The sequence below is a fragment of the Halichoerus grypus genome, chromosome 8 (assembly GCF_964656455.1).
Source record: "Halichoerus grypus chromosome 8, mHalGry1.hap1.1, whole genome shotgun sequence".
NCBI lineage: Eukaryota > Metazoa > Chordata > Mammalia > Carnivora > Phocidae > Halichoerus > Halichoerus grypus.
Genome location: NC_135719.1, coordinates 112,752,377 through 112,777,898, shown reverse-complemented (window position 1 = coordinate 112,777,898; position 25,522 = coordinate 112,752,377). Strand labels below are relative to the sequence as shown.

Sequence of the window (25,522 nt, the reverse complement as noted above, 5' to 3'; positions counted from 1 at the left end):
AGTTTTTTAAGTAAATAATTGGTTTATAGTTCTCCATATTAACTGACTTTTTTATAAACCTGTAAACTAGGTAAGAGGTCTCCTACTGTTCGAGAACTCAGGAAAGGCTGAAACTTGTAAGTTTGCCATAGGGGAAAAGCAGGAAAGAGCAAAGGGAGGCATGGCACTGAGGTGTGTTTAGGAGAATCATAAGAAAAGTACATACTTCATTTGGGATATCTGTTATATTTGGTAATAGGGAGTTAGGTTGAAGCTAGATTTTGAGGGGCCTTAAAAGCCAGGCAGAGGGATTTGGATTTCATTATCATGAGTAACGGGCAGCTACTGAAAGATTTTCATCATGAAACAGTGTAGTGTGAGCTATGAAAATAACATTTTAGGAAAGATTAATTTGTACTGTTAAAGGTGGATGGAATAGAGAGGAAGACCAAGGGCAGGGTTGCCTACCAGGAAACTACTAGCAAAGATTAGAGGGATTTTTTTTTTTTTTAAATTAAGTAGGTTCCATGCCCAGCATGGAGCCCAATGCAGGGCTTGAACTCATGACCGTGAGATCAAGACCTGAGCTGAGATCAAGAGCCAGACACTTAACCGACTGAGCCACCCAGGCGGTTCTAAGTGTTGGAATGTTCTAAGTGGTGGCAGGCAATGGTAACAGTGAGGGAAAGGAAGAATGCACGTGATGCAAGGAAGAATCACTACAAATTGTAAATGATTAGCTATAGGGATAAAGGAAGAGGGGAGAGGTCAGATATGATTTCAAGGCTTTGAACCTGGTCGGCGGAGAGAATGACAGCATTGTTAGTAGAAAAAAGACAAGAAGACGGGGAGAGTTGCTTATGGGCAACTCTTAGATATATTGTATAAGGAGACAAGGCAGATTAACCAGGTAGGAATGGCAGCTGTGGGTTTCACAGCAGAGATCAGGAGGCTGAGGATGTATATTTTGGAGAAAGCCAAAATGGAATAAATGATACTTTCTATGGCTATTGACCAAGTCCTTGGGTATCAAAGAGAATATATTATCTTCCCCCTGCCCTCCAGCCCTCTGCCTTACAAAGTCACTGCCAACCTAAGCCAAATTCGTCATCTTTTTTTTTTTTTAAAGATTTTATTTATTTGACAGAGAGAGAGAGACAGCGAGAGAGGGAACACAAGCAGGGGGAGTGCGAGAGGGAGAAGCAGGCTTCCCTCGGAGCAGGGAGCCTGATGCGGGGCTTGATCCCAGGACCCTGGGATCATGACCTGAGCCGAAGGCAGATGCTTAACGACTGAGCCACCCAGACACCCGCCAAATTCGTCTTCTAAACTGCTTATGCAGCTCATGTTTTTAGTCTTATCCCATCTCTTAAATGATGTAGTACATAAATATTTATCTTTACTCCTTGCATGCACATCATGGCATAAAAATCTAGTTTATCAGATCTATGTGCTACACAGTGATTTTTCTAGCCAATTATGTTCCCCCCGTTTCTAAGATTTTAACAATGAGAGTAACTGATAGTGTGTGGAGAAAAAAGGGCAGATTAGTGAACCTTAATCTTGTGGTATTCTCATGTTTAGAGGGAAGGGGAGGAATAAAAAGAAAACAAAGGCAGGACAATCAGCAAAATAGGAAGATAACAATAGTGTAATATTGTGGATGCCAAAGGAGAGTTTCAAAAAGGAAAGAGCAGTCAATAGTATCAGGTATTTCAGATAATAATGGTAAATTTTACATGAAAACTTCCTTTGTGCCAGGAACTGGTCCAAGAATTTTGGGGTAAATTTTAATAATACACCTTATTTAATGTAATATATCTGAAATGTTATCATTTCAACATGTAATCGATATAAGAAATTATAGTCTTTTCTCTATACTAAGTCTTTCAAAACTGGTATTTATTTTAAACTTTTAGCACATCTCAATTCTGACGAGTTGCATTTCAGATGTTCAATAGACATCTGTGGGTGGTGGCTGCCGTATGGGACAGACGGCTGGGAGAAGGGTTAGGGATTTTGTACCTCCTAAAGGAGGTGCAGGAGATAAAGCACTAGCACAGTGTCCAGCAAGCAGGAAACGCACAAAGGTTAGCCCCGTCTTTCTGCCACCCTTTGTGCCCCTGATAGCTCATAGTTCTCTGGAAACATCCTGAGCACTCTCCGCCTTAAAATCCTCTATTCCTCCCCTCCCTCTCACTTCTCTTCCAGACAGTACAGTGAGGGCACTCTCGCCACGCCACCCTGCTGAAGCCACCATCACCTCTAGCTTGAGCTGCTGAGCTATGTCCTCCGTATACTGCCCCTGTCTTCTGCTCCTGCTCCCTCCAGTCCATTCTCCACTGAGTGGCTGCAGTGCTTTTTTGGGGATTTTTTTTTTTTTTAAGATTTTATTTATTTATTTGAGAGAGAGAATGAGAGAGAGCACATGAGAGCGGGGAGGGTCAGAGGGAGAAGCAGACTCCCTGCTGAGCAGGGAGCCCGATGTGGGACTCGATCCAGGGACTCCAGGATCATGACCTGAGCCGAAGGCAGTCGCTTAACCAACTGAGCCACCCAGGCGCCCGGTGATTTTTTTTTTTATTGTGGTAAAAAAATACATAAAGTAAAACTACCGTTTTAATCATTTTTAAGGGTACAACTCATTGGCATTAAGTATATTCACAATGTTGTGCAACCATCACCATTATTCATTTCCAGAAGTTTTCATCATCCCAAATAGAAACTCTGTACTCATTAAACAATAACTCCCTATCCCTCCATCCTCCCCATCCCCTGGTAACCTCTATCCTACTTTCTGTCTCTACCAATTTGCCTATTCTAAGTACCTCACGTAAGTGGAATCATACAATATTTATCCATTTGTGTTTGGCTTCTTTCACTTAGCATGATGCTTTCAGGGTTTAACCACGTTGTATCATGTGTCAGAATTTAATTTCTTTTTATGGCTGACTAATAACTCCACTGAATATGGATATACCACATTTTGTTTATCCATTCATCTAATGATGGGCCTTTGGGTTGTTTTTACTTTTTGGCTATTGTGAATAATGGTGTTATAAACATGGATGTACAAGTATCCAAGAACTCTTTAATGCACACCTCACTGAATCCTAACAACAACTCTGTGGAATAGATACTATTATTACCTTCATTCAGATAGGAAGAAACAGACACAGAGAGGTGAAGGCACATAGCTGGTGAGTAGGAAAGCCAGGATTTAAATGCGGCAACATTATCATTTCATGTGTGCCACGATGTGAAAAGGGTGAGGAGGCACTGCTCTATACCTGTGTGTTACAGCTGCCTTATCAGGAAGGTGGAAGACTAAGAAAGGAAGATTGGATATTTTAGAGCTCAGAGTGACCAGGGGGCAAGGGGGGTAAAATGAAGTAGAGAATAAAGAAGTGGTGGCAGTAAAAGAGAAAAAGTGAAACAGGATGATAGCTAGAAAGCCCAGCAGTGTTGACTGAATGGATTTCTTTTTTCAAGATGGGGAGTGTTTTCAAGATGGACATTGGAGATTTTAAAACAGATTAGAGAAGTAGATTTCAAGATCATCAATAAAAGGGTCACAACATAAAAATAGGATACCTAGAAAGATAAAGTGAGGCAGATAAAGTAATTGATTGACTTACAATGGTATAATACAAGGAAGGAAGATGCTATACTTTCCAGCACCAAGCTGTCTATGAAACAGCAGTTTGTTATAAATATGGATAAAAGGATTAAGAATTGGGGAGCCTGGGTGTCTGCCTTTGTTTGGCTCAAGTCATGATCCCAGGGTCCTGGGATCGAGCCCTGTGTCGGGCTCCCTGCTCAGCAGAGAGCCTGCTTCTCCCCCTGCCTCTGCCTGCCTCTCTGCCTGCTTGTGCTCTCTCTCTGTCAAATAAATAAATAAAATCTTAAGAAAAAAAAGAATTAAGAATTGAACCCTGCCTAACCAATGGCAGAGCTTTATTCATTAGGAAGAAAGCAGCATTCTGAACATTTTATGCTACTACCTTGCTTGTTTCGCTGTCTTTGAATCCTTTTTCAAGTATTTGTAGCAGATGCTTTTTCTTCACTGTAACTTCAGGATCAAAAACATAAAAAAGACATTCCAGCATCTTTCGACAGCTCCTTAAGAATAATTGAGACAAAAAAAATTTTGAGAATTGATTCCAAAAAAGCTTAGCCATAGATAAGACAACCGTATATCCTGCAGGATATTTCCCATTTACAATGAATGTTCCAGCGTCATTATTAAGCTTCCAATCCCCCTCAGTCTCAAAAGAGCCCCAGTGTGGGTATAATCAAGGGAGATGCATGAAAAGGAAATATTTACTAACAAGGTAATATTTTTAGTATTGTAAACTTTTAAAAAAGAAAGACTCTTTTACAAAATAAAATCAGACTTCTATAAAAATGTTCCTTATGGAATTTAAGTTCTTACTCTGAATCATGATTATCTTCATTGTCAAAAAACTTTTGGAATTTCTCTTCAAATTTTAGTCTCAGAATGCGGTTGTTGACTTTGATGACACGTTTTACTTTCACTCCTGTAATTCCATATGTTCTGAAGTCCCATGTACAAAAACGTGAGAGAATTAATTCATAGCAGGAGTTAAACCTATATGGGAAGACAGAATATATACAAAGAAAATAACAGATTGTCCTTAAAATGTTGAAGAACACAAAGTTACATATGATAAAAAGTTATAGCCCATATTTTATGTTTTTGCTAAAGATACATTGTCATATTATAGCTCTGTTTTCATTTTTTAAAATTTTTATTTTATTATGTTATGTTAATCACCATACATTACATCATTAGTTTTTGATGTAGTGTCCCATGTCTGTTTTCAAACTAGGTATACTTATTCAATCAATAAAAAAGATGCTAAGCTTTGAAACATAAAATTAAGAGTTGTTTTATTAATTATTATATATGTGTTCTGACTAAAAGATACATTGGTTGAGTAATCCTCCATTACTGAAACACTTTCTTTTTTGGCTTCAATGAAACTATATGTTTCTGGCTTTCTTCTTTATAGGCTTTCTCATGGTTTTCTTTGCTGGTTCTTTTTCCTCTGACATGTTTCTAAATGTTGGATTGCACCAGGAATCAGTCTTTGACTCTCCTCTTGTTTCCATGAACACTATCCCTAGGTGATTTCATCTGGTTCCTTGGCAATATATAGAAAAAATACATTTTATATATACACCAATAAACTCCAACATTTTATTCCCAGACTTTATCTCTACCCAATTTAGATGGATATACCCTGACTTGAACATCCAACTGCCTACTTGGTATATTCACTTGCACATGGAATAGGCTTCCCAAACTTAATTCATCACCTGCCTCTAAGCCTGCTCCTCCAGAGTGTTTTCCATCTCAGTATATGGTACCAGCTCTGAGCTACCTGGGATCAGAGAAGTAAAGCAATTCATTCAATTAACCTGGCCATACTGGGAATGAGAAGACATCATTCACAGAGTGCTGGAATACTGCTGGAGGAGGGAGAACCAGACCTATGCTGACAGAGAAATACTGTGACTTTCACTATTATCAGGTCCTCACAGAGGATGATACTTCTCACAGCATTGCTAGTAATGTGCTACACGCCCTGGGGACATGTCATTACTGGCTTGAGATACATGCATTTTAGTCTGAGTCTGAAATAATAATGACTATAGGAATTTATATAAAGTAATATCTAAATCTGCTATACCTCTCCTTCAAAGAGGCCCATAGATCTAAGGGCAAAATTCATACTACCAGCTTGCATGCTGTTTCCTCTGCCTGGGAAGTCCTTTCCCTAATACTTTGTATAGTCAACTTCTATCTGTCCTTCAAAATTCAGATCAAAGCATCTCCCTCCCAAGTGTCCCCACTTCCAGAAAACTTTTTCTACATCCCCATTCTGGTTTGAATGCCATTCTTCTCCATAGCGACAATTTTCCCACAGCTGAATACTGTTTCATTACCATAGTCTCCCACACCAGATTGCAGCCTGGATGAGAGCAGGAACCATGCCTTTTACCCCTAGCACCTAGAATAGAACCTGGCCCATAGTAGAAACTCAGTGGATGGATGCTGAGCTAGTGAATGGAACAGAAAAGATTCAAAGATGAATACAAGTGCAGTCTCTATCTTCACTGAGTTTATAAACAAATGGAGCAGAAAAGTAATAGGACACGTAGAGGCAAAATTATAATAGAGTAGAAGATAGGAGAGCTACAACTCAGTGCTGTGAAGATTCAAAAAGAATAATGACTAATCCAATAAAAATGACGACAATGTCCCTCACAAAAGATGGGGCTCTTGATGTTGGCCTGGAAGATAAAGTAAGTTTTGACAGAGAGTGACAGAGAGTGAGGGCAAGAATGCAAGGCATTCTGGCGAAGGAAGCAGAATAAACAAAGCCACTCATGTGGTGGTATACCAGGTATGTTCCAAGAGCAGTGAGGCACACACAGTTTGGCTGACTCTGGAGGGGTGTGAAAAGGAGTTAGGCTAGTTCAGAGACCATACAGTGAAGGCCACTGAATATTGGGGTGAAGAGTTTGAATATAATTTGGAAGGTAACAGGTTGCTATAAAAGGCTTTTGTTTTGTTTTAAACAGTGCTCTCTGTGTAGGAAGTGTGCCAGCAGGGACCACATAGGAAATCATTTAGTTATCTTTACGGATTGATTAGCAAATACCAAGTGCCTACTACATCCAGACACTGTGCTAGATGTTGTAGCATAGTCTAAGAGGAAGGTTCTGAGGCCCTGTGTGCAGGTGATTTGGGTTACAATGGAGAGGAGAGAATGAATGCAAGAGACATCATGGAGGGTCTTGCCCTGATTGGATGTGGAGACTGAGGGAGAGAATGGAGTCGAGAATAGCTTCAATGTTTATTGAGTCTGCATGACTGGTAGGATGGTAGTGCCACAAACAGGAATGGAGAAGTCAGTAGAAGGGGTGGTTTGTAGGTAGGAAGAGGAAAACAAAAACATAAAGATTAAGAACTAAGTATTTTTACACTATTTTGTCTAATCCTAGCAGTAATCTTTTGTGGTAGATTTTCATTTTTTTCATTTTTATAGATGAGATTCAAATGGGTTAAATGACTGATTCAAGATTATGTAGATAGAGTTTGACCTAGGTTTTCTGACTCTAACCTTACTGTATATTTTATTACTTCACAGATGAGTTCTCTTTTGAATGTGTTGAGTTTGCCTTACCAGTTGGACATCCAGATAGAAACATCTAACAGGAATAGAGTAAAGAAGAAAGACTCTAACTGTAAGTAGTTTTTAAAAGTTCAGGAATATAAGAGACTGGCAAGAGAATATAAAAAGGAAATAGAAAATGTCTAGGTACAAAAAACAAGAGAGGTGCGGGGCACCTGGGTGGCTCAGTCGGTTAAGCGTCTGCCTTCAGCTCAGGTCATGATCTCAGGGTCCTGGGATGGAGCCTCACATCAGGGTCCCTGCTCAGCAGGGAGTCTGCTTCTCCCTCTGTCCCTCCCCCTCCCCCCACCCTGCTTGTGTTCTCTCTCTCTCTCTCAAATAAATAAAATCTTAAAAAAAAAACAAACAAGAGAGGTGAAGTTACAAAGAAGGAATGGTTAGCAGCATCAAGTACAGTAGAGGCTAGGAGAGTGAGGGCCCATCATTTCATTGCGTACCATCACTCATTCAGTGGTACTGGCACGTGTGAGCATCCCCAGTGGTGATATACATCACTGACTGAGATTGAGTTACAAAGAGAGATGCCTACGATCATTCAATAATATCCAAATGATGCACTCATTTAGCAAATGTAGAATGCACATTTTTTAAATGGCTGGAGCTCAATAAAACCTATTAAAATGTACTTCAAAATCCTAAACAAGGGTTTAATAAATACTGTCAACTTATTTGCTGACTTATATCAATATCTTATCAGTATAAAACAAAAAGTTTGTGCTGCTGTAACTCCCTGAAATAGTACAGGAAGCATGAAATCTTTATATATAAGGGTTAGATTACTGAAAGTCATTATATACACAAAAGTGAAACTGTTAAAGTGAGTATCTATTAAGTGATTCAGAAACATCAAACTGTATTTATGGAGTTACGAATCCAGCCAGCCCCATGCTAGTTTTTATGACTTCTGAGGTACATGAAACATTTTATCTGTCCCCAAGGAACTTATAGTCACTTATATATTATTTTGTGATGTTTTGAACTTATTTCTTTAAACTGTAAATGCCCTGAGTCTATAATCAGGTTCAAAGCTTCTCAAGCACAAGGACTATGTTTTATGCTTTGGAGTGAGTCCTGACTTGACCAGTGTAGTCTGCTGTCAATGGCTAGCTCAACTGGTAATACTTAGGTAGATAATATGAATCTGTAATGATAATGCTACAGTGGCAAGAATCTACTCAACAAGGAAATCTCCATAAAACAAGGTCGTCTTTAAACTGAAAAAGATAGTCCTTTTATTTCATAAAATAAATGAAGCTAAGAAATATCAAATGATACATAATTAGAAATCTGCAATGCTCTTTTGCTAAAGAAATAAATAAAGGCTGTTTTGACAGAAAATCTTTGTATTTGGGTTCTAGCTCTACTCCAGTACTTTTTTTTAAATTTTATTACGTTATGTTAATCACCATACATTACATCATTTGTTTTTGATGTAGTGTTCCATGATTCATTGTTTGCGTATAACACCCAGTGCTCCATTCAATACGTGCCCTCTTTAATACCCATCACCAGGCTAACCCATCTCCCCACCCCCCTTCCCTCTAGAACCCTCAGTTTGTTTCTCAGAGTCCATAATCTCTCATGGTTCGTCTCCCCCTCCAATTTCTCCCCCTTCATTTTTCCCTTCCTACTATCTTCTTTTTTTTTTTTTTTAACATATAATGTATTATTTGTTTCAGAGGTACAGATCTGTGATTCAACAGTCTTACACAATTCACAGCGCCACCATAGCACATACCCTCCCCAATGTCTATCACCCAGCCACCCCATCCCTCCCACCCCCCACCACTCCAGCAACCCTCAGTTTGTTTCCTGAGATTAAGAATTCCTCATATCAGTGAGATCATATGATACATGTCATGTATCATACTCAGTACTTTTTATTTAAATCCTAAATCACTGGCTTTAAAAGTATTAATAAAAGAGAAGCCAGTGTTTAAATAAAATAACTAGACATGTAGCACATAGAGCAATTTAAAGCACGTTAGTAGTTTTTTCCTTTTTTTTTTTTTTTTAAGTAATCTCTACACCCACTGTGGGGCTTGAACTCATAACCCCTAGATCAAGAGTTGCATGCTCTTCCAACAGAGCCAGCCAGGCACCCCAGTAGTTATTTCTTAACATCCATAAAAAAATCACAGCTAAGGTAGCCAAGCTTGTGGTACACTAAAAGTAAAAAATAGTCTTTCAAATTCTGCCTATATTTGATTTTCTTCTTAAAATGGATCAAGGTTATTCTTATTAAAACCAAGTGAACAATTGCTAATAATTATAAAATTTGATTTGATCAAATTTATCAGATTTGATTATCCATCAAAGCTGGGGTGCCTGGGTGGCTCAGTTGACTAAGCATCTGACTTAGACTCAGGTCATGATCTCGCAGTCCTAGGCTCAAGCCTGACGGGGTCCTGGGATCGAGCCCTATGTAGGCTCCTCACTCAGCCTCCTTCTCTCTCTCTCCCTCTCCCTTTGCCCCTCCTTTTCCCTTCCCCCTGCTCATGCTCTCTCTCTCTCATATAAATAAATAAAAAATCTTTTTAAAAAATCCATCAAAGCTAATTTACTATCAGGCTGACAAAGTTACCGAAATGGCTTTTACGTCATTTTGTTTTTATGTTTTTTTCTCTATAATCTACTTGTTTTGTAAAGAGCCTCCTCTGCAATAAATTAAAAAGAAACAAATAATAATAAACAAATCTATTTAGGTTGAGTGAATATAAACAAAAGACTAAAAAATTATTCATACACCCAGCAGACAGACACCATTCAGTTTTTGCCCTTAAAAAATCAAGGCCTTGTTTATATGGGAACTGGGATGAATACCTTTTATATCTTTGTACATAAAAATCAGGTATTGTGGTTAAGCAAACAGTGGTAACTGCTTGGCAAATGGATGCATTGATACAAAAAAAAGTATTTTAAAAGGTCTCTTTCTTACTTGGGCAGAACTTCTCAGACTTTTCCACCAACGTACCCCCAAGGCCCTTTAGAAGATTTTACTCACAGAGGTTAAGAGCTATATATTAATATAAATCAGGGGGCTTGTTTTAAAGTAATCCATAACAATCATGTATTTTTCTTTATAAAAAGTTACTGCAATTTTTCCATTTTACTCCATAAAAGTCAATGTTTGTTTCAACATTGACTGCAAGCAAAATCCTCTGGGATGATATATCAAGTCCATTCTATAGCTTTATGTGTTTCCTGGTTTCCACACACCCAAATTTGCAGCGTATTCTAGGATTCTATGGCAATTTTTGGCTTGTTTGTGGGCTCCCCAATTTTGAGAAAATGACCACAGAAATGTGAAAGTTAAAATTAGTGATATTTTTCTGCTACAAACTTCTTCTTTCCCTTCTTCCCACCTGCCTTTGTTTCTTTCCTTCTTTCTCCTTCCTTCCTCCCTTCTCCTCTTCCCTCCTTCCCTCCCGCCTCCCTTCCTTCTTTCCGTTCTTTAAAATCATTTCTTTGGTTGTACCCTCGAGTTGAAGCAACACAACCACTTTCAATTTTGAAGTGTGTATGTCCGTTTCCTGCTTCTTCTGTTTCTGGTGGCTCTCTCCATTTTTATCTAAATGGGTTTTCTACCCAAATTCCTGGCTTTTAAGTGTATGCCTTATTTTAACTCACAGAGTCCATGTGCACCCTGACCCTAGCTAGCTATAGATAAGTGGTTTGACTTTGACTATGGACCCCCAGGAAATTTGCTAGGGAGCCTCCTCCAGTGTTTGCAACCTGCTGTGGCCAATCCTGTTTCTGCATTCCTTCTCTATTCTAGCTTCTCATACAGTATTCAGAATCCAGGCCTATGTCCAGTCCAGGAATGAACAGTATAAACATATATAAAATTAATACTTGGCCATAAACTTTTGAAAATTGTATTCTGGCAACAGAAAATGTATTGATGGCAAAATAGGTAATGGCCAATTTACAGTAGATGAATATTCTATATGAGGAGTGTTTTGAAAATTAGACATCTTAAGATTTTATAAGTTGATATTTTGGTTGATGATCTGTCTTAAGCACCTAAAATTATTTTTAAAGCTGTAACTAAATTTCAGATAGATTTACCAGTCATCAGATCGAGTGCCTTCTTCAAAGTGGATATTTCCCACAGTCTCCAACTCAATTAACAAAAATGGGATCAATAATCCATGACTTCTCTTCTTTTGCTTTACTTCAACACGATAAATTGCTTCAATTCTATTTAAGAAAAAAAATAAAGCCATTAGAAACACTTAAAAATCACATTAAAATTAAAATAATTTTGTTTTATAGCTGGTGTGAAAATATAGGCTTCTTTCAATGGATAAAGAAAGCCTGGTGTTAACAGTTAAACCAAGGAAAAGATACTCTATTTCTGGCAATTAAAATCACTTCAAATTATGTTAACTTCAGAATATGTGAAGGTTAGAAGGCTAACCTGGCTCCGCCACTTATGACTCTCAGATCTTTTTATGCTGTAGTTTCTTAGTAAAATGGCAATATTAATAGTACCACACCTGAAAAAGCTTTTTTGAGGATTATATGCAAAATACTTGTAAAGCTCTTAGCAAAGAATTTGGCACAAAGAATCCAATAAATGTTAGTTATTATTAGTAGTAGTAGTAGTATTTACAGGGCAAACTAACTTATCCATTTAGTGTCCTGTAAAAAATTTACAGGACTAAGTCTTCTTGCTTTATATTTCTAGTTGATACTCAACCAGAGTTTGTTTCTACATGATTCCAGACAACTTGTGTATATGCTTTGCTCAGTCAGATCTATGTGGTGAGTTTTCTGCATCAGTAGCAGCTCTTTTTTTAGTCTGCATTCACTAGAGCAGTGATGTGACAGGAAGCCAGTAGGGGGAAGTTCACTCTGCCTAAGTAAGTATTGCCTCTGGAAAAAACTACATATGTCAGCTTTGAACCAATGATGTCTAGCTCTACTGGGAACTGGACTAGAAACACATTCCATGTTTTACTTCATAATATAATTCTTTCCACTCATGAAGAAGGGAACTGAGCTCAACTGGATAGCCTAGAACGTTCTATTCTCTCATGTTTCGAGTTTGAACAACTAGACAATTCATAAAACATACTCATCTAGTTTTTTGTTCCAGAATGTTACCCTTTCATTCAAGGCATTTAGTTTGGTCAGTATCTTCTGTTGAAGATTTGGTTCTTCTGTGACAGTTTCACAGTTCTTTGATTTTTCAAGTTCAGTTACTTTATTGTTATTGGATCTATCATTGTGCCCTTTGCCAGATCCCTTGAGTTCAGCAAGTTCCCGTTCCAGCTGTTGAAATCAGTGTGCCAGAGAGCAAAAATTTTTAGTGGAATTATTAAATATATAGTTAATTTAAATTAACAAAATAAAAATCTAGATAATAAATGGGCCAAACTTCATAAAAACATGCTAAACATGTGATTACAACTTTGGTACAAGTTTAGTCAGCCAATTTCTCTTGACCAAGGGACAGTCTTAACTACTTCAAATGTGGCAGCTTTTTAAATTGACAATGAGAAAAGCGAAGAAGTGGATTTTTAAATATTAAGTGATGAGTTTGCTTCTAGTAAAGCCAAAGTAAAATTATAACAAATACTGGCTTTGGTATAAATAAAATATCTAAACTTCAAATTAATGTGACTTCTATCACACCTACCTTTCAATTTTTCAATACTTTTTCAAGTACTTTGGTATTCTGGGAAAAAAATTAACCATAGCAAATATACAAAACATGTATATAGGGATGCATATTTTTCCTTTTGCCACAGTCTCCTATATATGGCTCAGCATAGCAATATCTTTATTTAAAATTTTGATATTTTGTTTTTTTCTTGTTCATAATGGGCTTTGTCAGCATTCATCTGCATTTTGAAAAAATACTGTACTACGTATGATTTATTGCAGTTACTGAGGTTTTTAGCACTCAGATTTTGGGCCCACAGTGAGTGCCTCATTTGCCTTGCCTTAATCCCTGCCTTGCAGGATTTCAAGATAAATTGTACTATACATGGAGAGGTGTATATATATAGAAATTTACAAATTATCTGTCCTCCCCCTCTATAATGGCTATATCCAGCTGTTAAAAAACAATTAAGCATATTTATAAAAATGTCTACTAGTTTATCTTATCTAGAGGTATTATTTTTCACATTTGCAGGTTTTACTTAATACATTCATTTCCACATAAAAATAGATATAAAATGATTTCCATATACTGGTTCATTTTTTATTCAAAAATAAATTTTGTTAATGTTTTACTTTGAGGATAACTTTCTATTATATTATTAATTAAAACCTGTTTATTTTAGAAATATATATTATGACTTATATTATCTATTAATATAATTAATGATAATTAACGTATTTATAAATATTAAATATATTTAAAAGACTTGGGTTTTAATGGTAGTATACTATTCTATCTTCAGAATGAATAATTCTTCCTCTCTGGTTAAACATTTAGGTAAGTTTCCAATTTTTTGTTGTTATTAATAGTACAGTGATAAATAGCTTATGTATGTAAATATTTATCCAAATCCTTAGAACAGAGTGCTACACGTAGATTTACTGGGTCCAAGGCTACAAGCATTTTCAGGCTGTGAATCCGTACGACCCAAATTATATTCCATCGGTGGTACAGTAGTGTCACACTCCTCTTTACCAGCCTGAGCACTATCATGTGTTATACTTCGACAGTTTTATAGGCAAAATGGTTGTTACCTTAATTCACATTTGGAAATTCATAATTAAGTTGAGCTCTTCTTTCAAATGTTATTAGTCATTCTTTATTTCTTCTTTTGTAAAATAGAAGTTTACGTGCTTTGCTTGGTTTTTCTATTTCAATATTTGATTTTTGTTTTATTTATGACTGTTTATACTAGGGATATCACATCTGTCCAGGATGTTTGTTGAAGACATTTTTCAGACTGTCATTTATTGTTTACTTTTATTAATGATGCTTTTTAAGTACCAAAGCATTTTACTTTTATTTTTTGCAATTGAATCTACATTCTGTTCTTTTGTCATTTCTAGTATTTCTTTTATTTGGTAGGCTGAGATCAGGTAAACATATACATCTATATATTCTTCAGTTTTTTCAGGTTTTTTAAATTTTTACATTTAGTTCTTTTTTCCCCACTGGCATTTATTTTTGGTAAAGTGTAAACTAAGAATATAATTCCCCTACTCCCAAATAGTTTATTTTTCTAATACCATTTGTTGAATGATTATATTTTCTTGCCTTTAAAAAAATACAGTAAGTTCTAATATGTTCTATTTTGAGGTTAATAATCCTTAATTTTTCAGAGACTACTTTTGGTAAAGGAAATACAATTTACTCCAAGTAAAAAAAACACACATAATATAACTACCAAAGTATAGCTTGATTTAAAGTTCCCACCCTGTCTTAATACCTTAATAGTATTAGTAAAGGGATATTTTAGTACTTTAGGCAAAAAAATGAATTTTGAGCACAGCCTGAAGGTGTCTAAAAAAAATGCAGCTGAAATAACTCTAATAGATCTCTATAACTTTTGGATTCATATTGGATTACACAGCTTTTTAAAATGTTTATAAATTAATAAGCCTATACCTTTTTATGGTTGCAGACTTCTAAGCACACAATGAAGCTTAGTCAAGCAAATGGAATCAAAAGTTTGGGGGCAAACTTGGAAGTATTAATAAAAAAAATTTTATATATATACATATATATATATAATTTAAAAGATAATGCTGTCTTTTTGCCAGTTTTCTTAAGATATGGCTGAAATTTTATAATATTAAATCTTACATTTTTTTTCACAAAGCTAAATAATTTTATTCGTTCTTCTGGCAACTTCTGTAATTTGCATTTTCGATCATTCAGTTTTTCAAGGTCTTCATTAAGATGCCTCTGAACAGTTTTTATACGCATATTGTAATACATTATTTTTTTCATTGCTGTGGTCTAAAAGTGAGGGAAAAAAACAACGAAAGATTAACTGAAGCAAAAAACATTATAAGTAATTATTAGTGGCATTACGGGAGTGTGATATGTTCTATATAACCCACTGGAAAGTTTTGAATGCTCGATTACTAATAATGATGATAGTTGAAATGATAATGGCTACAGAGTGCTGTATTTAAACTTAATAAGCAAAATATAAAATTCCAAAGATTTTCTTTGTGGATAATATTTTAAGTGTGAGGCATACTCACATTTATTCGAGGATGACAACGTTAAGAGCCTCCAGATAGAATTGTTTATAAAATCATATCATTTAGCTAAAGAGGCAGTACTACTAAGGCAAATATGTAATTATATTATTCCTATTTGATTAATTTAGGGAAAAAATACACTGAAAAGCATTAAAAGCAAATGTAACATTATTCAATTGAGTTTTTAAAAGCATGGCTAAGAAATCATGGATTTGATGGTTTTTTTCCCCCAATTCTCTAAAAGGATGCTCTAAATAAACTTGTTTTAGACTGAGCAAATAATTCAATTGTCAATCTACCCATCACCTAGTATACCTTAATACCAGTGGATCACTCAGTTATTAATAAATACATGATGATAAATAGACTAAATCTACTATTGAAAAATACTATTGAAAATACTACTATAGCTAATACTCATAAGCAGTATTAGTCAAAAAGAACTAGCTGAGGAAAAAATAAACAAATCAAATGCACTATTAAATGTGACTTATATTTAACTGTTTACCTGAAATAATGAAGGCATTTCTTTTTATTAGGAAACCTGTACCTCAAATAATTTGGAAGGCTTGTACACTGTTCTGGACATGTATTTTCATAGATGCAGGCTCTTGTTATGTGATTTATTTGGTAGAGAGTGGATAATTAAGATCCCAACAGAATTATTTGGCGTAAAAGATGGAACAGACACAAATATATGGCAGGATGAACAGGCCAAAAGAATTCCCTTGCCCATGCATATTATGAAGTTCTGAAATTGAAATCACTAAATTCCTCCGCAAAAAATAAGGCATTAATAACACAGAATGGTTCAGGAAAAAAAAAATGTTTTTTAGAATGATTAAGGTATAAAAAATTCCTGATAAAGAAGAGCTTATTTTGGAAGTGCAACTGAATTAGAAGAAAAAAGGAAATGGCAATTCGTGTTTCTTAATTTTTGACTATTTGGAGAAAATGGAAAATCCAACAAAGAATACTTTGAGTCAGTGGCAGCTAAAAAATTCTATTGAATTCTTAAATCTAAAATGAGAGAACATGAGTAGAGATAGGATTGCTAGATAAAATGTAAGTTAAATTTGAACTTCAGGTAAACAGTAAATAATATTTGAGTATAAGTGGATAAGTATAACTAAGTTTAAGAAGTATGATATTAAAACATTATTTGTTGCTTATCTGAAATTCAAATTTAACTTGGAGTCCCTTAGGTGGGGGACAAAAAAATACTGCTTTTCTTTTGTTTTTAAATTTTTTAAAGATTTTATTTATTTAAGAGAGAGAGAGAGAGAGAGAGCATAAGTGGGGGGGCAGGGGCAGAGGGAAAGAGAGCAGACTCCCCGCTGAGCAGGGAGCCCGACACGGGGCTCGATCCCAGGACCCTGAGATCGTGACCTGAGCCAAAGGTAGATGGCTGAACTTAACCAACTAAGCCACGCAGGCCCCCTCATTATTTTTGAATAAGTAATATATTCATGTTTCAAACAGCAAAATAATTGAAAAGTATACAATGAAAAGTCTACTTCCCACACCTGTTTCCCATATGCCCCACCTTCCACAGATATCTACTGATTTCAGTTTCTAGTGTATCCCTGCACAGTTTCTTCTACTGTACTTTTATATTTTATTAAGAATATACCTATATCTGCATTTAGGGACATAAATTATGATATTTTACTGTTCCTGAACTCTTCCTTTTTTTTAAGATTTTATTTATTTATTATATGACAGAGAGAGACTAAGCAAGAGAAGGAACATAAGCAGGGGGAGTGGGAGAGGGAGAAGCAGGCTTCCTACTGAGCAGGGAGCCTGACATGGGGCTCGATCCCAGGACCCTGGGATCATGACCTGAGCCGAAGGCAGACACTTAACGACTGAGCCACCCAGGCACCCCATTCCTGAACTCTTTCAAAAATCACTTACAGTGTCATAACAATAAATAAGAGTTATCAATCGGGGTTTTTTTATCCTTGTTTGAGAGTATATACTTAGTCTTTGGAAAAGTGGGGAAGACCATGTTGTAAATTGTAAATACATGGCAAATCAACTTTATAGGCTTACTATATTCAATTTGCTTTTTTGTGTTTGAACTTTTGAGAATGTCGAACTCATTTTTCATCCAATTCCACTTTGGTAGAATTACTTGCTTATTACAGTAAAAAAATTTTTTTGAAAATAGTCTAACTATAATGCGAAATCCAACTGCATGTTTGTACTAACAAACAAAATTTGTTCCATTTGCTTCTTTGATTACCAAACAAGAATGAAGTCATATAGTTTCGTAGTGATTACTTTTATAGTATTTAACAATTAAAATGGGTTTTATGCCCATTAACTCACTGTGTCCCTACAATAACACTCAGGACAGGTACTATTTTTATCATCACTATCTTAATAGTTCAGAAAACTGAAGTTTGGGAAGGGAAAGGCCTTGTCTAAGTGACTGGTTGTAATGGATGCAACTGGAGCTTGAATCCAAGTCTTCTGTTTTAAACTCTCATATTCTTTCCTCTTTCCCATGCTGACTCCATGGTGGTCCTCCTGACTTGACTTGCCACTTAATAGTTTACACAAATGACTCCAGAGTCATGGGTTAAAATTGGAAGAATCAACAGTACCCTGCTCAAGAGTTTATCACATTGGAGAATTGCCACAACCAGATACAACCTGTCTTCTTAGGAATGGTAATGAAGAAAAAGCATCTTGGAATCCATATGCAATCCTTAAATAAAAATACTTTGAATTTGAAAAATCATCTTGATCTAAATAAAAACTTGAGCTCTATATATATATCTTATTTTTGCCGTAAAAGGGTGAAGAAAGAGAAGATATAAGGAACTGTGTAACAATTCCTTATTTTATTCTTTTAATGATAGTACTTCTGACATATACAAGACTAAACCAAATGTATGACAACCTTAGCCAGAATGTCAAAAGAACCTGCCTCTCTTACCTCTCCTCTTCCATCTCTTCTGCGGGTTCCTCCTCTCTCCCCAGTCTCTAAGACCCAACTGACACACTTCCCCATTTACACCATTCCCTTGGTGATTTATCTAGTCCCTGGCTCTATGCACCATCTTTCTGCCTTCAACTCTCATGTTTGTATCTCCAAGCCAGGCAACTCTCTTAAATAGCAGACTCATATACCTAACTACTTATTGAACATATCCTCTCAGATGTTCAAAAGATTGCTCAAAATTTACATGCCTAAGAGGCACTGGGTGGGTGGCTCAGTCAGTTAAGTGTCGGACTCTTGATTTTGGCTCAGGTCATGATCTCAGGGTTGTAAGATCAAGCCCTGTGTCAGGCTCTGCTCTCAGAGGAGAGCCTGCTTCCCTCCCTCTTCCTCTGCCCCTCCCCCCACTTGCATGCGAGCCTGCTCTCTCTAAAATAAAAAAATCTTCTAAAAAAATTTTACATGTCTAAAATTAAACCATGATTTTTCCTTTTAACCCACTCCTTCCATATTCTTCCTCAACTCATTAAGTGCAACTTCTTCCCTCCTTCAGTTGCTGAGGCCAGTAACTTGGAATCACTGTTTCTTTCCTCTGCACCTCACATCCAGTCAGTCTACAGCAAATCCAGATGGGTTCCACCTTCTAACTACTACAGAATCTGACTACTTTTTACCACCTCTTCCACTAACACCTTGTATCAAACCATCAACACCTCTCATCCCAGTAACTGGGCTCTAACTGGTTTCTCTGCACTTACCTTTTCCCCTCAAATCCTCTATTCTTAATCCATTAGTGAAAAGGATCCCTTTAAAAAATAAGTCATTTTGTCTTTCCTCTTCGAAATTTTCCAGTGGCCCCACCTCACTCAAAGTAAAAGCCAAAATCTTTATAACATCCTGCAGTCTCATATGCTCTCCCCCCCTCGGCCATTCCTGTTTTCATCTCTTCTCTTCCTCTCACTTACTCAGCTCCACCTACACTAACCTCCTGTTCCTGAAATTTGAGACGCATGTTCCTGCCTCAAGTTCTTTGCATTTGCTGATCCCTGAAAAGCTTGCTCACTTACTTCCTTCAGGTCTCTGCCCAAGTGTTGCCTGAGGAAATCCTCTCCCAACAATTCTATATACAGTACCCAACACTCCTCCCTCTGGCCCTACAAATAATCTTGTTTCCTTCACCCTTGTTTTATTTTTCTCCATAGCATTTATCACTACCTGACATACTAGTTGTTTTCCTACTTAGTTGCTTATTATTTGTCTTCTCCCGTAAGAATGTAAACTCCAAGCAAGCAGGGATTTTGTCTGTTTCAGTCACTGTATCTCTAGGGCCTGAGCTGTGCCTGGAATGTAATAGGTATTAAATATTTGTTGGAGAAGTTAATAAGCCAAGTAATTTCATGAAGCATGAACCAGCTCACCTTGGAAGAAACTGCCTAATGTAAAACTCTGCAGATAATAATGGACATTTCAAAAAATGTGTTACTGTGAAGTTTTACTGTTATTTTTGACTTCACACTGTTAGAGAAGACATTCTTCCCTGAATCTCCAATGACTTTGATCATCTGCTAATAGACAAGAACTCTAGCCCTTTGCTTGATATTGCAAGACAGTTCACTTTTTAGATTGGGGTGGGAGAGAGGATAATCTCAGTTATGGAAAAGAGAGGAGAGAATGGAACCTGAGAAAAATCCTCAGGCTAGCAAGAGAAGAGGAACAAGATAAATAGATAAAGGCATGCTTTATACTGAGATGATGGATGAGCCACAAAGGATGGGAGGGCTCACGCGGGGGCATCATCATGCTTGGCACACTCTAGATACTCAAAACCTATTTACTACATGGTTAACTGAATGAACGAAAGTGGCGCACTGGAGTGGAAGGAAAGGAAGAAATACAATGTGGAAAGACTATTAATAAATATGGTGAATTCTCATGTACTCCATTCTGAAATTATAGAATTCTTTGATGGCATGTGAAATTAGACCCTTTACTGGGAGGTTCACCATCAATGGCAGCCTAGGAATGGCTCTCTTCAAGATTTGAGAGATCTTCAAGATTTTGGGAGTGTGGGTTGATCCACCTGTACTTCTAGGGAACCCCAAATCATTTTTAATTAGATTAAAATCTACCTAATCCTGGCATACTACCATCAACCATGGATATTTTTTAATTTTGATATATAGTATTCCAAATGAGAGGGTTACTTATTTCATTTCTACATTAGTTAGGCCTTATTAATTTTTGTATATATAGCACTAGTTCAATTATTCTTGACACTCATGATAATCTTTCAGATTTTTTAGTTTTGTATAAATTGTGTTTTTCTATTAATTCACCTTCTAGTACTGTCATCAAATTTGATATTCTAGTACTAATGTTATTTATATATGTTTATGTGAAATAGCAGCTCACTGGGGCAAAAGTAGAGTTGGTGACAAGAACTGACAAGATAATACTACCTACCATATGTGGACACAGCCAGAAAGAAGCATTAATTAAACTTAAGTCACAGATATCTGATTAGGGATGCACTTACATCTGCCAGTTCCTTGATCTGTTTTGCTGACACATCAAACGTGTCAAGTCTTTGAAGGCTAGGCAAGTGATACAATACATGTGTGGAATAATTACACAGCAGACAAACTGGATTGGTCTTATACTGAGGATCATTCAGACACAAATCCTTTAAGTGACGCAGCCTGGTTAAGTTAGTGAGGTCCTAAAACAACAGCAATAATAATGTTCAATTAATTAATTGCAACTGTCCATTTATAAAGGAGGCATTTGAACACTTAAGATCACCCAGAATTTAATGTAATGCATTTTACTATGTGCTTAAACATGTTAAAGTGATTTAGATGGATAAAATTTTTTTTCTCTAGTGAAAAACATGTCAACTACATGAAGAATAGCTAGCAATAATTAAACAGCAGACTCTTCTGTAACTATATATTTTAAATATAAAACGTCAAAGAATATTTACTAAACCATGCATTCCACCTGGGACCTTGGAGCCAGTCACCTGAGCACATTTATTTATGAAGACAACGCTGCCCCCTCTGCACAGGCCCTTTGCTAACAACTGTCCCCATTGTATCTGTAGGTCTCCTGCTTCCTCTGCCACCATTTCCCACACTTACCACTCTGGGAACACTGCTAACCATTCTCCTCGGCCTCCAGATATGCTTTTCTCATCAAAAGCTAGGGGACCCCTGTTCTATATGACATAATCACTGTTGAATTCCTGATTTTTAGGGGTTTTTGTTTCCTTGTTGTTCTTCTGTAAATGCCCTTTCTACCAGTTAATGGCAACTGAAACCTAGCTTTCTCCTGAGGGCCTCATTTTCCTTGCACCCTGTGGTGGTGGGTGGGGGATTAATAATGCACTTCTAGACCAGTGCTTCTCCTGAATATCTTTTATCCTGAGGTTTAAGCCATTGTTTACACCTTCCTTTATTTGGCATCTGGCCCTTGCTTAACTCTTCAGTCTTGTCTCTTTTGTTTCAACCCTAACATTTCTTGTTTTAGCTGTATCGAACAAGTGGAAGTTTCAGAATGTGCTAGACCCTAAGTTATCATTATACCTTTACTCATGCTGCTACCTTTGAGTGCACTGAACTTCATCCCAGTTTTACCTCTTAATCCGTCAAGATTCAATCTAGTATCATCTTTTCTGGGAGTTTTGTTTCATCGCCCAAGTGTGGGGCAGATGGTCCTATGAACTCTCTTTAGCCACTGGGTTTACCTTTGTTATAGAATTTATCACAACTCTATTACCAAATGCTTACGCATACACAAGTCTGTAAGCTAAAGGTCTACTTGGCTTTGGCCTTCAGTCTCTAAGCTAGGAATGGTGGTTCTATTTTTAAAGTGTTGAGAAAACTAAAGAAGAATTCATGATAGAGGCCTGGTGGAGGAGGGTACTGTGGTGGGGTTGGCTTTAAACAGATGTAATGCTAGTTAGTAGAGTCAGAATCAGAGTTAAGGGAAATCCAAAGCAAAAACCAGAAGGCATTAGTTCTGAAGATAAAGTACAAATGGAATGGGGAAGTAAGTCGTGAAGTCAGGCTCCCAGAGTCAAAAGTAAGACGGGGTCTGGGGCGCCTGGGTGGCGCAGTCATTAAGCGTCTGCCTTCGCTCAGGTCATGATCCCAGGGTCCTGGGATCGAGCCCTGCATCGGGCTCCCTGCTCCGCGGGAAGCCTGCTTCTCCCTCTCCCACTCCCCCTGCTTGTGTTCCCTCTCTCGCTGTATCTCTCTCTGTCAAATAAATAAATTAAAAAAAAAAAAGACAAGGTCAGGTGGCCAATGTGTGTCCAAACTCTTGCTAGCTGGCCCCAAGGCTAGTCCTGGGCTCATGGCAGAAGTGGGACTAAGCAGAGTTGCTCTGAAATGGAGATTTCTGGACAGAGTTGTGCAGAGATTTATTTGGTCAAATTCTGCAGGGGCAAGGAAGGTAAATCATCAGACTGTTCTGAGGAGTAAACACTCTTTTTATTTTGGGTAGCTGTGTTTCCTTTGACCATCAGTCTGGGCTATGGTAGGTATGAACTTTGAAATCTTACTCAGGAACCCCCTCCAACCCCCACCTATAGTCTAAAGTCAGATGACATTGGAGTCTATGAAAGCACAAAATCTCACTGAAAATTGGTGGTGTGGTATCTGTTATGGATGGAAAGTGGCACAGAAGCATTCCATCACCACTAGTATAGTATCTTTTTAGGGTGGATGGAAAGGTTAGAGATAAAAATTCAAGATAATAGTGTTTCAGGAACATTCTTAATGTGAGAATAGTAAAAGTTGCTGTGAATCATGTTTCAATGCTTTTCTGAAAAACAGCCATCATTATTATATAGAGAACCTTTTTCATTTTATGCCATATAATACATTTTCACAATCTAATTTTTATCCCTACTTTTTTGATGAGGAGATTGAAACAGAATAGGTTAATGTAATTAAAGTGATAGTAATCATAAAATGGTTTATCTACTGAGTGCTTACTGTGTGCTAGTCATTATTCTAAGAGCTTTACATTATTATTTTGCTTAAGCTTCATGTTATCACAGTACAAAGCTGCCTCTGGCTTGTGGCAGTGCTGGAAGTGACAGATCTTTCTATGCAGCTATGCTCTCCTGCACCAGAAAGCTGAAGCACCACATGCTAGCCAGGGTAAGATAAACTATGTGGCTTCTTTTTTTTTTTTAAAGATTTTATTTATTTATTTGAGAGAGAGAATGAGATAGAGAGAGCATGAGAGGGGGGAGGGTCAGAAGGAGAAGCAGACTCCCTGCTGAGCAGGGAGCCTGATGCGGTACTTGATCCCAGGACTCCAGGATCATGACCTGAGCCGAAGGCAGTCGCTTAACCAACTGAGCCACCCAGGCGCCCCTCTATGTGGCTTCTTGGTAGGACCTTATCCTCACAGCATTGTGGACTTATCTTCTTCAGCTTCGATTTATGATTCTCTCCTTCACTCTGTTCCAGCCACAGATTTCTAGTTTCTTGAATTTGCCATGCTCTTACCCCCCACTTAGTCCTTCACACTTTGCCTGGAATGCTCTTTCCCTAGGCACCTCCTACTCATGTCTCATAAGTTAGCTTAAAAATTACCTCCCACAGCATTCCAAATTTATCTTTCATAGTTCCCTCTGCTGTCTTCCGCTAATGTTCTCAAATATACCCCTTGATTTCTTACCACCATGTCTTCATGCATATTGTTCTCCCCATCTTAGAATGCCTACTTCCCACAGCATGTATTTATATATATACATGTATATATATTTTTCAGTAATCTCTATGCCAGTGTGGGGCTTGAAGTCAGGACCCCAAGATCAAGAGTTCCTCCCACTGCATTGTAGATCCTCCTCCAATGCCTGTTGAAATTCTGTCAGCCCCTCAGTGTTCACATCGAATATTTCCTCTTGAATTTGACCAATAAAATTTTGTTTAAACTTTTTATATTTTTAAAACTTCTGGTTAAAGTGTTTATGACATTCTGCCTCATTCTATAGCTTTTTGGTGTCTAATATTCTTCTCTGAGTAAGAGGATGTGTATTTTTTTTTTAAGATTTTATTTATTTGACAGAGAGAGACACAGAGAGAGAGGGAACACAAGCAGGGGGAGTGGGAGAGGGAGAAGCAGGCTTCCCGCTGAGCAGGGAGCCCGATGCGGGGCTCGATCCCAGGACCCTGGGATCATGACCTGAGCCGAAGGCAGACGCTTAACGACTGAGCCACCCAGGCGCCCCTTGAGGATGTGTATTTTAATAATGATCAATTCAAAATATTTTTATAGTGAATTTATTCATCTTTCTTCATTACTGTCTAAAGGAAGTGAGTATGCACTTTCAATTTGACACTGTCAAAATTATAAATGCCATATGTTTTCACCTACATTATATGCCATCAACATTAAGTCTTTTTGTTTTCCTCTCTTTCATTCAAATGTTTATTAAGACTTTACATGTCAAGTACTGTTTTAAGCATTATGGATACAGCAGTGAATAAAACAGGCAAGGTTCCTGCATTCGTGGAGCTTGTAGGAAGGGATGTGGATAAGTGCCAGGGGATGTGGCATAAGTGCCAAGAAGAAAAAACAAGGAAAGAGTGATGGGAATGCTTCAGGTTAGGGAGGGTAGTAGAGTTATTGCTATTTTACCTAAATTGGCCAGGAAAGGTGTCACTAAGAACATAACATCTGAACAAAATCCTCAAAGAATGAGGAGAATGAGCCATGAAGATATTTGGGGGAAGAATATCCCAGCAAGTGCAAAGGCCCTAAGGTGAGAGCACTAGCTATATTCAAGGACCAGTGAGGAGACCAGAGTGGCTGGAATGGAGTAGACAAAGGGGAAAGTGGTAGAAGCTGTGGTCAGAGACACAGTGCGGGGAAGACTAGATTATAGAGAGTCTTGTGGGCCATTGTAGGAATCAGCTTTTTCTCTGAAAGAGATGAGAAGCCAAGGGAGAGTTTTGAGCAGAAGAGTGATTTGATCTGACATAGTTTTTGAAGGAGCAGGTTGCTGTGTAGAAAACAGACTGATAGTAGTGAAAGGGTAAACACAGGGAGACCTGTTTGGAGGCTTTTTTTTTTTTTCTCCAAAATGCAGGTTAGAGATGATCGTGTCTTGAATCAGGTTAGTAGAGATCTAGGTGGTAAAAAATGGGTCAGACTGGACATA

The 25,522-nt window shown here is 37.3% G+C and overlaps 2 protein-coding genes across 3 annotated transcripts in view; one reads left to right on the top strand and one right to left on the bottom strand.

Moving 5' to 3' along the window:
• RTN1 (reticulon 1) overlaps positions 1-25,522 on the top strand; it is a 383,578-nt gene that overhangs the window by 105,017 nt on the left and 253,039 nt on the right. For both annotated transcript variants that reach the window (XM_078053773.1, XM_078053776.1), the window contains one exon: positions 7,161-7,257. In XM_078053773.1, the coding sequence (XP_077909899.1) occupies positions 7,161-7,257 (97 nt within the window). The remainder of the gene's footprint in view (positions 1-7,160; positions 7,258-25,522) is intronic.
• The window catches only part of LRRC9 (leucine rich repeat containing 9), a 112,848-nt gene that overhangs the window by 74,827 nt on the left and 12,499 nt on the right, over positions 1-25,522 (bottom strand). Inside the window, exons 7-12 of the mRNA XM_078053772.1 lie at positions 20,879-21,061; positions 14,986-15,141; positions 12,289-12,485; positions 11,277-11,408; positions 4,415-4,591; positions 3,984-4,101 (exon numbers count right to left, since the gene is read on the bottom strand). Of these exons, the coding sequence (XP_077909898.1) occupies positions 3,984-4,101; positions 4,415-4,591; positions 11,277-11,408; positions 12,289-12,485; positions 14,986-15,141; positions 20,879-21,061 (963 nt within the window). The remainder of the gene's footprint in view (positions 1-3,983; positions 4,102-4,414; positions 4,592-11,276; positions 11,409-12,288; positions 12,486-14,985; positions 15,142-20,878; positions 21,062-25,522) is intronic.